This window comes from Panulirus ornatus, chromosome 46 (genome assembly GCF_036320965.1).
Source record: "Panulirus ornatus isolate Po-2019 chromosome 46, ASM3632096v1, whole genome shotgun sequence".
Taxonomy (NCBI): domain Eukaryota; kingdom Metazoa; phylum Arthropoda; class Malacostraca; order Decapoda; family Palinuridae; genus Panulirus; species Panulirus ornatus.
In genome coordinates, this window is record NC_092269.1 from 14,069,277 (window position 1) to 14,084,473 (window position 15,197).

General features: G+C 40.0%; 1 protein-coding gene across 1 annotated transcript in view; it reads left to right on the forward strand.

Moving 5' to 3' along the window:
- Positions 1–15,197, forward strand: part of LOC139763312 (probable glutamate receptor) — a 244,468-nt gene that overhangs the window by 118,060 nt on the left and 111,211 nt on the right. Inside the window, exons 7-8 of the mRNA XM_071689334.1 lie at positions 13,271–13,361; positions 13,698–13,998. Coding sequence (XP_071545435.1) covers positions 13,271–13,361; positions 13,698–13,998 — 392 coding nt within the window. The remainder of the gene's footprint in view (positions 1–13,270; positions 13,362–13,697; positions 13,999–15,197) is intronic.

Here is a 15,197-nt window from a genome sequence, read left to right on the forward strand (position 1 = left end):
TGTATATTTGCGTGTGTGGACGTGTATGTATATACATGTATATGGGGGTGGGTTGGGCCATTTCTTTCGTCTGTTTCCTTTCGCTACCTCGCAAACGCGGGAGACAGCGAGAAAGCAAAATAGAAAAATATATATATATTTATATATATATATATATATATATATATATATATATATATATATATATATATATATATATATATATATATATATATATTTTCCCTGGGGATAGGGGATTAAGAATACTTCCCACGTATTCCCTGCGTGTCGTAGAAGGCGACTAAAATGGGAGGGAGCGGGGGGCTGGAAATCCTCCCCTCTCGGTTTTTTTTTTAATTTTCCAAAAGAAGGAACAGAGGGGGCCAGGTGAGGATATTCCAAAAAAGGCCCAGTCCTCTGTTCCTAACGCTACCTCGCTAACGCGGGAAATGGCGAATAGTTTAAAAAAAAAAAAAAAAAAATATATATATATATATATATATATATATATATATATATATATATATATATATATATATATATATATACATATATATATATATATATATATATATATATGTATATATATATATATATATATATATATATATATATATATATACATATATATATATATATATATATATATATATATATATATATATATATATATATATATAAATATATATATATATATATATATATATATATATATATATATATATATATATATATATATATATATATATATATATATATATATATATATATATATATATATATAAATATATATATATATATATATATATATATATATATATATATATATATATATATATATATATATATATATATATATATATATATATATATATATATATTTATATATATATATATATATATATATATATATATATATATATATATATATATATATATATATATATATATATATATATATATATATATATGCTATTTCCCAATCTGATGCTCTGTACATGCCTTCATCCTCTCAATCAATACCCTCCCATATAATTTGCCAGGAATACTCAACAAACTTATACCTCTGTAATTTGAGCACTCACTCTTATATATGTATATATATGAGAGAAAGGAGAGATGGGTAGTATGTTTGTTTAAAGGGACCTGGATGTTTTGCCTTTGAGTAAAACGAAGCTCAAGGGGAAAGAGGAAGAGTGGTTTGGAAATATCTTGGGAGTAAAGTCAGGGGTTATTGAAAGGACAAGAGCAAGAGAAGGAGTAGCACTACATCTGAAATAAGAGTAGTGGGAGTATATTATAGTGTGTCATAAAGTAAACTCTAGATTGATGTGGGTAAAACTAAAAGTGGATGGAGAGAGATATGTGAGTATTTGTGCATATGCACCTGGGCAAGAGAAGAAAGATCATGAGAGGCAAGTGTTTTCGGAGTAGTTGAATGAGTGTGTTAGTGGTTTTGATGCACGAGACCGGGTTATAGTGATGGCTGATTTGAATGCAAAGATGAGTAATGTTGCAGTTCAGGGAATAATTGGTATACATTGTGTGTTTAGTGTTGTAAGTTGAAAAGGTGAAGAGCTTGTAGATTTATGTGCTCAAAAGGACTGGTGATTGGCAATAACTGGTTTAAAAAGAGAGATATACATAAGTATACATATGTAAGCAGGAGATATGGCAAGAGAGCGTTCTTGGATTATGTGTTAATTGATAGGCTTGCGAAATAGAGACTTTTGGATGTTAATGTGCTGAGAGGTGACTGGAGGGATGTCTGAACATTATCTTGTGGAGGCGGTGAAGATTTTTAAAGGTTTTCAGAAAAGAAGAGAGAATGCTGGGATGAAGAGAGTGGTGAGAGTAAGTGAGCTTGGGAAGGAGACTTGTGTGAGGAAGTACCAGGAGAGACTGAGTACAAAATGGAAAAAGGTGAGAACAAAGGATGTAAGGGGAGTGGGAGAGGAATGGAATGTATATAGGGAAGCAGTGATGGCTTGCGCAAAACATCCCTGTGGCATGAGAAGCGTGGGAGGTGGGCAGATTAGAAAGGGTAGTGTAGTGGGATGAAGAAGTAAGATTAATAATGAAAGAGAAGAGAGAGTCATTTGGTCGATTTTTGCAGGAAATAATGCAAATGAGTGGGAGATGTATAAAAGAAAGAGGCAGGAGGTCAAGAGAAAGGTGCAAGAGGTGAATAAGAGGGCAAATGAGAGTTGGGGTGAGAGAGTATCATTAAATTTTTGGGAAAATTAAAGAGATGTTTTGTAAGGAGGTAAAGAAAGTGTCTAAGACAAGGGAACAAATGGGATCTTCAGTGAAGCGGGCTAATGGGGAGGTGATAACAAGTAGTGGTGATGTGAGAAGTAGATGGAGTGAGTATTTTGAAGGTTTGTTGAATTTTTTGATAACAGAGTGGAAGATATATGATGTTTTGGTCGAGATAGTGTGCAAAGTGAGAGGGTTAGGGAAAATGATTTGGCAAACAGCGAAGAGGTAGTAAAAGCTTTGCGAAAGATGGAAGCCGGGAAGGCAGCGGGTTTGAATGGTATTGCAGTGGAATTTATCAAAAAATGTTGATGTATTGTTGACTGGTTGGTAAGATTATTCAATGTATGTATGATTCACGGTGAGGTGCCTGAGGATTGGCAAAATGATTGCATAGTGCCATTGTAACAAGCCAAAGGGGACAAAGGAGAGTGCTCCAATTACAGAGGTATAAGTTTGTTGAGTATTCATGGTAAAATATATGGGAGGGTATTGATTGAGAGGGTGAAGGCATGTACAGAGCATCAGATTGGGGAAGAGCAGTGTGGTTTCATAGGTGGTAGAGAATGTTTGGATCAGGTGTTTGCTTTGAAAAGGGTGTAGGAGAAGTACAAAAAAGCTATTTATGGATATGGAGAGGGCACATGATACAGTTCATAGAGATGCTCTGTGGAATGTATTAAGAATATATGGTGTGGGAGGCAAGTCGTTAGAAGCAGTGAAATGTTTTTATCGAGGATGTAAGGCATGTGTACGAGAAGGAAGAGAGGAAAGTGATTTTTCATAGTGAATGTTGGTTTGCGGCAGGGGTGCGTGATGTCTCCATGGTTGTTTAATTTTGTATGGATAGGGTTGTTAGGGAGGTGAATCTAAGGGTTTTGGAGATAGGGGCAAGTATTTCGTGTCTTGTGGATAAGAGAGATTGGGAAGTGAATCAGTTGTTGTTCGCTGATGATACAGCATTGGTGGCTGATTCGGGTGAGAAACTGCAGAAGCTGGTGACTGACTTTGGTAAAGTGTGTGAAAGAATTAAGCTGAGAGTAAATGTGAATAAGAGCAAAGTTATAACCTACAGTGGGGCTGAGGGACAATTCAATTGGAAGATGAGTTTGAATGGAAAAAAACTGGAGGAAGTGAAATATTTTAGATATCTGGGATTGCATTTGCAGCGGGTGGAACCAATGAAGTGGAATTGAATCATAGGATGGGGAAGGGGGCGAAAGTTCTGGGAGAGTTGAAAAATGTGTACAAGTCGAGAACGTTATCTTGGAAAGCAAAAATGGGTATGTTTGAAGGAATAGTGGTTCCAACAATGTTATATGGTTAGGAGGCATTGGTTATAGATAGAGTTGTGCGGAGGTGGGTGGATGTACTGGAAATGAGATGTTTGGGGACAATATGTTGTGTGAGGTGGCTTGATCGAGTAAGTAATGAAAGAGAAAGAGATGTGTGGTAATAAAAAGATTGTGGTTGAGAGAGAAGAGGATGTTTGAAATTGTTTCGTCACATGGGGAAAATGAGTGAGCAAAGATTGACAAAGAAGATATATGTGTCAGAGGTGGAGGGGGAGGGAAGTGGGAGACCAAATTGGAGGTGGAAAGATGGAGTGAAAAAGATTTTAAGTGATCGGGGCCTGATCATGCAGGAGGGTGAAAGGCATGCAAGGAATAGAGTGAATTGGAACGATGTGGTACACCGGGGTCGAAGTGGTGTGAATGGATTGAACCAGGGCATGTGAAGCGTCTGGGTCAAACCATGGAAAGTATTTTTGGGGCCTGGATGTGGAAAGGGAGCAATGGTTCCAGTGCATTATACATGACAGCTAGAGACTGAGTGTGAACGAATATAGCATTTGTTGTCTTTTCTTAGCGCTACTCCGCGCACACGTAAGGGAGGTATATATATATATATATATATATATATATATATATATATATATATATATATATATATATATATATATATATATATATATATATATATATATATATATACATACCTACACAGATTTCCATGGTTTACCCCAGACGCTTCACATGCCCTGATTCAATCCACTGACAGCACGTCAACCCCGGTATACCACATCGCTCCAATTCACTCTATTCCTTGCCCTCCTTTCACCCTCCTGCATGTTCAGGCCCCGATCACACAAAATCTTTTTCACTCCATCTTTCCACCTCCAATGTGGTCTCCCGCTTCTCCTCGTTCCCTCCACCTCCGACACATATATCCTCTTGGTCAATCTTTCCTCACTCATTCTCTCCATGTGCCCAAACCATTTCAAAACACCCTCTTCTGCTCTCTCAACCACGCTCTTTTTTATTTCCACACATCTCTCTTACCCTTACGTTACTTACTCGATCAAACCACCTCACACCACACATTGTCCTCAAACATCTCATTTCCAGCACATCCATCCTCCTGCGCACCACTCTATCCATAGCCCACGCCTCGCAACCATACAACATTGTTGGAACCACTATTCCTTCAAACATACCCATTTTTGCTTTCCGAGATAATGTTATCGACTTCCACACATTCTTCAAGGCTCCCAGAATTTTCGCACCCTTCCCCATCCTATGATCCACTTCCGCTTCCATGGTTCCATCCGCTGCCAGATCCACTCCCAGATATCTAAAACACTTTACTTCCTCCAGTTTTTCTCCACTCAAACTCACCTCCCAATTGACTTGACCCTCAACCCGACTGTACCTAATAACCTTGCTCTTATTCACATTTACTCTTAACTTTCTTCTTTCACACACTTTACAAAACTCAGTCACCAGCTTCTGCAGTTTCTCACATGAATCAGCCACCAGCGCTGTATCATCAGCGAACAACAACTGACTCACTTCATAAGCTCTCTCATCCCCAAAAGACTTCATACTTGCCCCTCTTTCCAAAACTCTTGCATTCACCTCCCTAACAACCCCATCCATAAACAAATTAAACAACCATGGAGACATCACACACCCCTGCCGCAAACCTACATTCACTGAGAACCAATCACTTTCCTCTCTTCCTACACGTACACATGCCTTACATCCTCGATAAAAACTTTTCACTGCTTCTAACAAATTGCCTCCCACACCATATATTCTTAATACCTTCCACAGAGCATCTCTATCAACTCTATCATATGCCTTCTCCAGATCCATAAATGCTACATACAAATCCATTTCCTTTTCTGAGTATTTCTCACATACATTCTTCAAAGCAAACACCTGATCCACACATCCTCTACCACTTCTGAAACCACACTGTTCTTCCCCAATCTGATGCTCTGTACATGCCTTCACCCTCTCAATCAATACCCTCCCATATAATTTACCAGGAATACTCAACAAACTTATACCTCTGTAATTTGAGCACTCACTCTTATCCCCTTTGCCTTTGTACAATGGCACTATGCACGCATTCCGCCAATCCTCAGGCACCTCACCATGAGTCATACATACATTAAATAACCTTACCAACCAGTCAACAATACAGCCACCCCCTTTTTTAATAAATTCCACTGCAATACCATCCAAACCTGCTGCCTTGCCGGCTTTCATCTTCCGCAAAGCTTTTACTACCTCTTCTCTGTTTACCAAATCATTTTCCCTAACCCTCTCACTTTGCACACCACCTCGACCAAAACTCCCTATATCTGCCACTCTATCATCAAACACATTCAACAAACCTTCAAAATACTCACTCCATCTCCTTCTCACATCACCACTACTTGTTATCACCTCCCCATTTGCGCCCTCATATATATATATATATATATATATATATATATATATATATATATATATATATATATATATATATATATATATGAGAAATAAGGAGAGATAGGTAGTATGTTAGAGAAAAGGAAACGATTTTTTGGCTCTGAGTGAAACGAACCTCAAGGGTAAAGAGGAAGAGTGGTTTGGGAATGTCTTGGGAGTAAAGTCAGGGGTTAGTGAGAGGACAAGAGGAAGGGAAGGAGTAGCACTACTCCTGAAACAGGTGTGGTCGGAATATGTGATAGAGTGTAATAAAGTAAACTCCAGATTGATATGGGTAAAACTGAAAGTTGATGGAGAGAGATGGGTGATTATTGGTGCGTATGCACCTGGGCATAAGAAAGATCATGAGAGGCAAGTCTTTTTGGAGCAGATGAATGAGTGTGTTAGTAGTTTTGATGCACGAGACCGGGTTATAGTGATGAGTGATTTGAATGCAAAGATGAGTAATGTGGAAGTTCAGGGAATAATTTGTATACATAGGGTGTTCAGTGTTGTAAATGGAAATTGTGAAGAGCATGTAGATTTATGTGCTAGAAAAGGACTGGTGATTGGGAATACCTGGTTTAAAAGAGAGATATACATAAGTATACGTATGTAAGTAGCAGAGATGGCCAGAGAGCGTTATTTGATTACGTGTTCATTGATAGGCACTCGAAAGAGAGACTTTTGGATGTTAATGATCTGGGAGGTGTAAATGGAGTGATGTCTGATCATTATATTGTGGAAGCGAAGGTGAAGAAATGTAGAGGTTTTCAGAAAAGAAGAGAGAATGCTGGGATAAAGAGAGTCGTGAGAGTAAGTGAGCTTAGGAAGGAGACTTGTGTGAGGAAGTATCAGGAAAGACTCAGTACAAAATGAAAAATGTGAGACAGAGGAGGTAAGGGGAGTGGGGCAGGAATGGGATGTATTTAGGGAAGCAGGAATGACTTGCGCAAAAGATGCTTGTGTCATGAGAAGCGTGGTAGGTAGGCAGATTAGAAAGAGTAGTGAGTGGTGGGATGAAGAAGTAAAATCATTAGTGTAAGAGAAGGGAGAGGCATTTGGACGATTTTTGCAGGGAAATAATGCAAATGAGTGGGATATTTATAAAAGAAAGAGGCAGGAGGTCAAGAGAAAGGTGCAAAAGGTGAAAAAAAGTGCAAATGAGAGTTTGGGTGCGAGAGTACCATTAAATTTTAGGGAGAAAAAAAGATGTTTTGTAAGGAGGTTTATTTGAATAAAGTGCGTAAGACAAGGGAACAAATGGGAATTTCACTGAAGGGGGCTAATGGGGAGGTGATAACAAGTAGTGGCGATATAAGAAGGAGATGGAGTGAGTATTTTGAAGGTTTGTTGAATGTGTTTGATGATACATTGGCAGATATAGGATGTTTTGATCGAGGTGGTGTGCAAAGTGAGAGGGTTAGGGAAATTGATTTGGTAAACAGAGAAGAGGTAATAAAGGCTTTGTGAAAGATGAAAGCCGGCAAGACGGCGGGTTTGGATGGTATTGCAGTGGAATTTATCAAAAAAGGGGGTGACTTTACTGTTGACTGGTTGGTAAGGTTATTTAATATATGTATGATTCATGGTGAGGTGCCTGAGGATTAGCAAAATACTTGCATAGTGACATTGTACAAAGGCAAACGGGACAAAGGTGAGTGCTCCAATTACAGAGGCATAAGTTTGTTGATTATTCCTGAGAAATTATACGGAGGGCATTGATTGAGAGGGTGAAGGCATGTACAGAGCATCAGATTGGGGAAGAGCAGTGTGGTTCAGAAGTGTTAGAGGATGTGTCGATAAGGTGTTTGCTTTGAAGAATGTTTGTAAGAAGTACAAAAAAAGGTAATTATGGATCTAAAGAAGGCACATGATAGAGTTGATATAGATGCTCTGTGGAAGGTATTAAGAATATATGATGTGGGAGGCAAGTTGTTAGAAGCAGTGAAAGGTTTTTATTGAGGATGTAAGGCATGTGTACGAGAAGGAAGAGAGGAAAGTGATTTTTAGTAGAGAATGTTGGTTTGCGGTAGTGGTGCGTGATGTTTCCATGGTTTTTTAATTTTTTATGGATGGGGTCGTTAGCAAGGTGAATGCAAGGGTTTTGGAGAGAGCGGCAAGTATTCCGTTTCTTGTGGATGAGAGAGCTTGGGAAGTGAATCAGTTGTTGTTTGCTGAAGATTCAGCGCTGGTGGCTGATTCGAGTGAGAAACTGCAGAATCTGGTGACTGACTTTGGTAAAGTGTGTGAAAGAATTAAGCTGAGAGTAAATATGAATAAGAGCAAAGTTATTTGCTACAGTGTGGTTGAGGAACAATTCAATTGGAAGGTAAGTTTGCATGGAGTACACTGGAGGAAATGAAATATTCTAGATATCTGGGATTGAATTTGCAGCGGGTGGAACCAATGAAATGGAAGTGAGTCATAGGGTGGGGGAGGGAGCGAAAGTTCTGGGAACGTTGAAAAGTGCGTAGAAGTCGAGAACGTTATCTTGGAAAGCAAAAATGGGTATGTTTGAAGGAATAGTGGTTCCAACAATGTTATATGGTTGCAAGGCATGGGTTATGGATAGAGCTGTGCGGAGGAGGGTGGATGTACTGAAAATGAGATGTTTGAGGACAATATGTTGTGTGAGGTGGCTTGATCGAGTAAGTAATAAAAGGGTAAGAGATGTGTGGTAATAAAAATAGTGTGGTCCAGAGAGCAGAAGAGGGTCTTTGAAATGGTTTGGTCACATACGGAGAATAAGTGAAGAAAGATTGACAGAGAGGATATATGTTTTACAGGTGGAGGGAACGAGAAGTGTGAGACCAAATTGGAGGTGGAAAGATGGAGTGAAGAAGATTTAAGTAATCGCAGCCTGAAAATGCAGGGGAGTGAAAAGCGTGCAAGGAATAGAGTGAATTGGAACGGTGTGGTATACCAGGGTCGGAGTGCTGTCAATGGATAGAACCAGGGCATGTGAAGAGTCTGGGTCAAACCATGGAAAGTTTGTGGGGCCTGGAGGTGGAAAGGGAGATATGGTTTCGGTGCATTACACATGACAGCTAGTGAATGAGTGTGAACGAATATGGCCTTTATTGTCATTTCATGGCGCTACCTCGCGCACACATAGGGGAGGGGGTTGTCATATTATATATGGCAGGGTGGCGACGGGAAGAAATAATGGCAGATCTTGTTAACGCGGGAGAGAACGACAAAGTATAATAAATAAATAAATGAATAAATGAATAAATAAATATATATATATATATATATATATATATATATATATATATATATATATATATATATATATATATATATATATATATATATATATATATATATATATATATATATATGCTATCCCTGGGGATAGGGGAGAAAGAATACTTCCCACGTATTCCCTGCGTGTCGTAGAAGGCGACTAAAAGGGGAGGGAGCGGGGGGCTGGAAATCCTCCCCCTCTCGTTTTTTTTTTAGTTTTCCAAAAGAAGGAACAGAGAATTGGGCCAGGTGAGGGTATTCCCTCAAGGCCCAGTCCTCTGTTCTTAACGCTACCTCGCTAATGCGGGAAATGGCGAATAGTTTGAAAGAAAAGAAAGATATATATATGTATATATATATATATATATATATATATATATATATATATATATATATATATATATATATATATATATATATATATATATGTATATATATATATACTGGAAAGGATCACAATTTTGTGCGTGTTCAAGATATTCGTATGAATCCACGGGGAAAATGAAAAACGAAAAGTTGCCAAGTGCACTTTCGTGTAATAATCACATCATCAGGGGAGACACAAGAGAAAAATATAACAGTCTGTTGATATACATCGAAGAGACGAAGCTAGGACGACATTTGGACAATCATATGTTTACCAAATGGCGTCCTTGCTTCGTCTCTTCGATGTATATGAGCAGACTGTTATATTTCTCTATTGTGTCTCCCCTGATGATGTGATTATTACACGGAAGTGCACTTGGCAACTTTTCATGTTTCATTATCCCCGCAGACTCATACGAATATATATATATATATATATATATATATATATATATATATATATATATATATATATATATATATATATATATATATATATATATATATATTATCCTTGGGGATAGGGGATTAAGAATACTTCCCACGTATTCCCTGCGTGTCGTAGAAGGCGAGGGGATAGGGAAAATGATTTGGTAAACAGAGAAGAGGTAGTGAAAGCTTTGCGGAAGATGAAAGCCGGCAAGGCAGCAGGTTTGGATGGTATTGCAGTGGAATTTATTAAAAAAGGGGGTGACTGTATTGTTGACTGGTTGGTAAGGTTATTTAATGTATGTATGACTCATGGTGAGGTGCCTGAGGATTGGCGGAATGCGTGCATAGTCCCATTGTACAAAGGCAAAGGGGATAAGAGTGAGTGCTCAAATTACAGAGGTATAAGTTTGTTGAGTATTCCTGGTAAATTATATGGGAGGGTATTGATTGAGAGGGTGAAGGCATGTACAGAACATCAGATTGGGGAAGAGCAGTGTGTTTTCAGAAGTGGTAGAGGATGTGTGGATCAGGTGTTTGCTTTGAAGAATGTACGTGAGAAATACTTAGAAAAGCAAATGGATTTGTATGTAGCATTTATGGATCTGGAGAAGGCATATGATAGAGTTGATAGAGATGCTCTGTGGAAGGTATTAAGAACATATGGTGTGGGAGGAAAGTTGTTAGAAGCAGTGAAAAGTTTTTATCGAGGATGTAAGGCATGTGTACGTGTAGGAAGAGAGGAAAGTGATTGGTTCTCAGTGAATGTAGGTTTGCGGCAGGGGTGTGTGATGTCTCCATGGTTGTTTAATTTGTTTATGGATGGGGTTGTTAGGGAGGTAAATGCAAGAGTTTTGGAAAGAGGGGCAAGTATGAAGTCTGTTGGGGATGAGAGAGCTTGGGAAGTGAGTCAGTTGTTGTTCGCTGATGATACAGCGCTGGTGGCTGATTCATGTGAGAAACTGCAGAAGCTGGTGACTGGGTTTGGTAAAGTGTGTGAAAGAAGAAAGTTAAGAGTAAATGTGAATAAGAGCAAGGTTATTAGGTACAGTAGGGTTGAGGGTCAAGTCAATTGGGGGGTGAGTTTGAATGGAGAAAAACTGGAGGAAGTAAAGTGTTTTAGATATCTGGGAGTGGATCTGGCAGCGGATGGAACCATGGAAGCTGAAGTGGATCATAGGGTGGGGGAGGGGGCGAAAATTCTGGGGGCCTTGAAGAATGTGTGGAAGTCGAGAACATTATCTCGGAAAGCAAAAATGGGTATGTTTGAAGGAATAGTGGTTCCAACAATGTTGTATAGTTGCGAGGCGTGGGCTATGGATAGAGTTGTGCGCAGGAGGATGGATGTGCTGGAAATGAGATGTTTGAGGACAATGTGTGGTGTGAGGTGGTTTGATCGAGTGAGTAACGTAAGGGTAAGAGAGATGTGTGGAAATAAAAAGAGCGTGGTTGAGAGAGCAGAAGAGGGTGTTTTGAAGTGGTTTGGGCACATGGAGAGAATGAGTGAGGAAAGATTGACCAAGAGGATATATGTGTCGGAGGTGGAGGGAACGAGGAGAAGAGGGAGACCAAATTGGAGGTGGAAAGATGGAGTGAAAAAGATTTTGTGGGATCGGGACCTGAACATGCAGTAGGGTGAAAGGAGGGCAAGGAATAGAGTGAATTGGATCGATGTGGTATACCGGGGTTGACGTGCTGTCGGTGGATTGAATCAGGGCATGTGAAGCGTCTGGGGTAAACCATGGAAAGCTGTGTAGGTATGTATATTTGCGTGTGTGGACTTATGTATATACATATGCATGGGGGTGGGTTGGGCCATTTCTTTCATATGTTTCCTTGCGCTACCTCGCAAAAGCGGGAGACAGCGGAAAAAAAATATATATATATATATATATATATATATATATATATATATATATATATATATATATATATATATATATATATGTATATTTATTTATTTATTTATTTTGCTTTGTCGCTGTCTCCCGCGTTTGCGAGGTAGCGCAAGGAAACAGACGAAAGAAATGGCCCAACCCCCCCCCATACACATGTATATACATACACGTCCACACACGCAAATATACATACCTACACAGCTTTCCATGGTTTACCCCAGACGCTTCACATGCCCTGATTCAATCCACTGACAACACGTCAACCCCGGTATACCACATCGATCCAATTCACTCTAGTTATGAAAGTAGTAGTCATAAGAGCAGTAGTTATGAGAGCGGAAGTTATGAGAGCAGTAGTTATGAGAGCAGTAGTTATGAGAACAGTAGTTATGAGAGCAGTAGTTATGAGAGCAGTGGTTATGATAACAGTAGTTATGAGAGCAGTGATTATGAGTGGAGTAGTTCTGAGAGGAGTGGTTATGATAGCAGTAGTTATGAGAATAGCAGTTATGATACCAGTAGTTATAAGAGCAGTAGTTATGAGAGCAGTAGTTATGAGAACAGTAGTTATGAGAGCAGTAGTTATGAGAACAGTAGTTATGAGAGCAGTAGTTATGAGAGCAGTGGTTATGATAACAGTAGTTATGAGAGCAGTGATTATGAGAGGAGTAGTTCTGAGAGGAGTGGTTATGATAGCAGTAGTTATGAGAATAGCAGTTATGATACCAGTAGTTATAAGAGCAGTAGTTATGAGAGCAGTAGTTGTGATACCACTAGTTATGAGAGCAGTAGTTATGAGAGCAGTAGTTGTGATAGCAGTAGTTATGATAGCAGTAGGTATGAGGGCACTAGTTATGAATGCAGTAGTTATGAAAGCAGTAGTTATGATAGCAGTAGTTATGATAGCAGTAGTTACGATAGCAGTAGTTATGATAACGGTAGTTGTGATAAAGTAATTTTAGAAGTAGCAATAAGTGGCTGAAGCAGTTAGACAAAAAATTGCATTTTACCATTACACTGACACTGTCTGTTGCTCTCGCTCCACCACCAAGTAAGCAAGGGAGATCTCGACCTAATCACTTCCATTTTTTTTCGAGAGAGAGCCCATATTCCCCGTCTTAAAAACAATATTTCCATCTCCTCACAAACTTGAGCCACTGTTTTCCCATTCTTTAAACTTTTTACTCGAAGAGAAAATATGTTCTTAGCCGGGAACTTAGGATCTTAATATCTAAGTAAAGAAAAATAATTACTAGTGTCTTAGAGCTCTTAGATGTGTACTGTATTGTTCAGTGTGAAGTGTCATAAAGTAGACTTTCCTCCCAGGTACAGATACTCACGACCTCCTGACGGTGCTTGGGGCGTCAAACTGGACGATGGGTCCTGGACAGGGATGGTCGGTCTGGTGGGCAGGAGGGTAAGTTGAGATCTAAGGAAAAACATGAGGATGAGTCTAACTCAACCCAGGGAAATATGTGGAGGAGCTTCTCTGTATAGCCATGTGACACCACGATTTTACTGTGGAGAGATATTGGTCTGTGTTCCTCCATTATTCACAGATAAAAACACTGTAAATTCTTCATTGAGAGTCGAAGTCGTTCTTTAGTGTAGACCATAGATGATCTGTTTTCCTCTGTGGTTTATAAAGTATGTTCTGCATTATTCTTGCCATAAGCCATAAGGTTTTGAAGTCGGTATAACATGTTATGAGGACGAAATTATTGTGTATTTATGTTGATGTATTCCCATGCAGGAGGTAGATATTGGTCTTGGCCCCATTGATGTCACTGCACTTCGAGCTGAGGTTGTAGACTTTACCAGCGCCATACTGACCGAAACTGTGAGGATTGTTGGTGCACGAGGCCGGCCAGAGGTGGACCCGTGGGGCTTCCTGCTGCCCTTCACATCCCTGGTGTGGGCGACCATCCTGACGACGCTGCTGGTGGTGCCTGCAGTAATGTTCCTCTTATCTACATGTTCTGGTCTGAAGAGCTACAGTAACACGAAATCTTCCAATCTGGTGTTCACCTATGCTCGTGTCTTGTTACAACAAGGTAAGAGAATTTGTATCTTGCTCTTTATGCGGTAAACAGACGAGGAAAGTCAGTCGATGTTGTAGGAATGGTGAAACAAAAGCGCTGGTGAAGACGTTACACTGAGTTTATTCACAAACAAGATTAACAAGTAAGACTAGCGAGACACTAGCGAGCGTGTTGATTGCTCGAGAATTTATCGCTTCTGCCGACTGAGCACATGACGCTTGTTCAAAAGGAAAAGGAAGACGAGCGTAATGCATTACATATTGACATTACGTGTTGGGATACATGAAATATAGTATACATAACATAAACTTCCTCCATCTCCCTCCCGGGAACTCTGAAGTGGAAGACTTAAATATTCAGGCGTTATTTAAGTCAGACGTTCCACACGGGCTTATGTCTGCGGCATATACGTCTGGGTAGTGTGGAGGACAGGGATAAACGAACTTTATGCTCGTGTACCACACGGGCTATTGTCTTCCCTTCTTCGCTTGTGTGTGAAGAGGAGGCTGACGGGCTGACTGACAAGGTGGCAGGGGTGGTGGTGAGGGGAGGGTGATGTGGCCTCAGGAAACGGCAGCTTCCCCAACACTATATCACTGGGGAGCTTGATGTGGTAGTCTTGCTGGAGACCGAAACCCACAGTTGTCCCTGCTGTGTCCCACCGCTTCGTGACGGGATCTTGTATGAGGACAGGGTCATCAAGCTTGCGAGGGGCAGGGAGTGGTCGGTGCTATTACAGTACATCGCCTTCTGCTGCAGTGTGAGCTGTTGTGCGTCACGCTAGTCTGCTGCGTCCTGCCACTCGGGGTGACGTCTGCTGACTAGTTCACGGGGAATGTGGATCCTCTCCTCCAACTGCTGGGCACACCAGGGTTAACAGGGTCAACTTGGGCCGGACATCGGTTGTGCAGCGACTTGATCAGCTTCCGGTAGTTAGCAGGGATGATGATGAGGGTCATACCGGGAGAGCAGCACGTCGTCTGTGTCACGTCGACGGTGGTGACAGTTGACACGTCTCCCAGGGTGAGAACTATCTTGAGTGATGCTCCAGGTGACAGTGAATGTCCCAGTACATCATGTGTTTCCTTCCCACATGCACAATATAAACATGAGAATTTACGTACGTATGTTTGAAAGTGATCAGTCCTCGTCCAATTCTAGAGTTCTTTCACGATGTTTTCAAGGATGATGTAGTAGTGGACGAAGCTGTT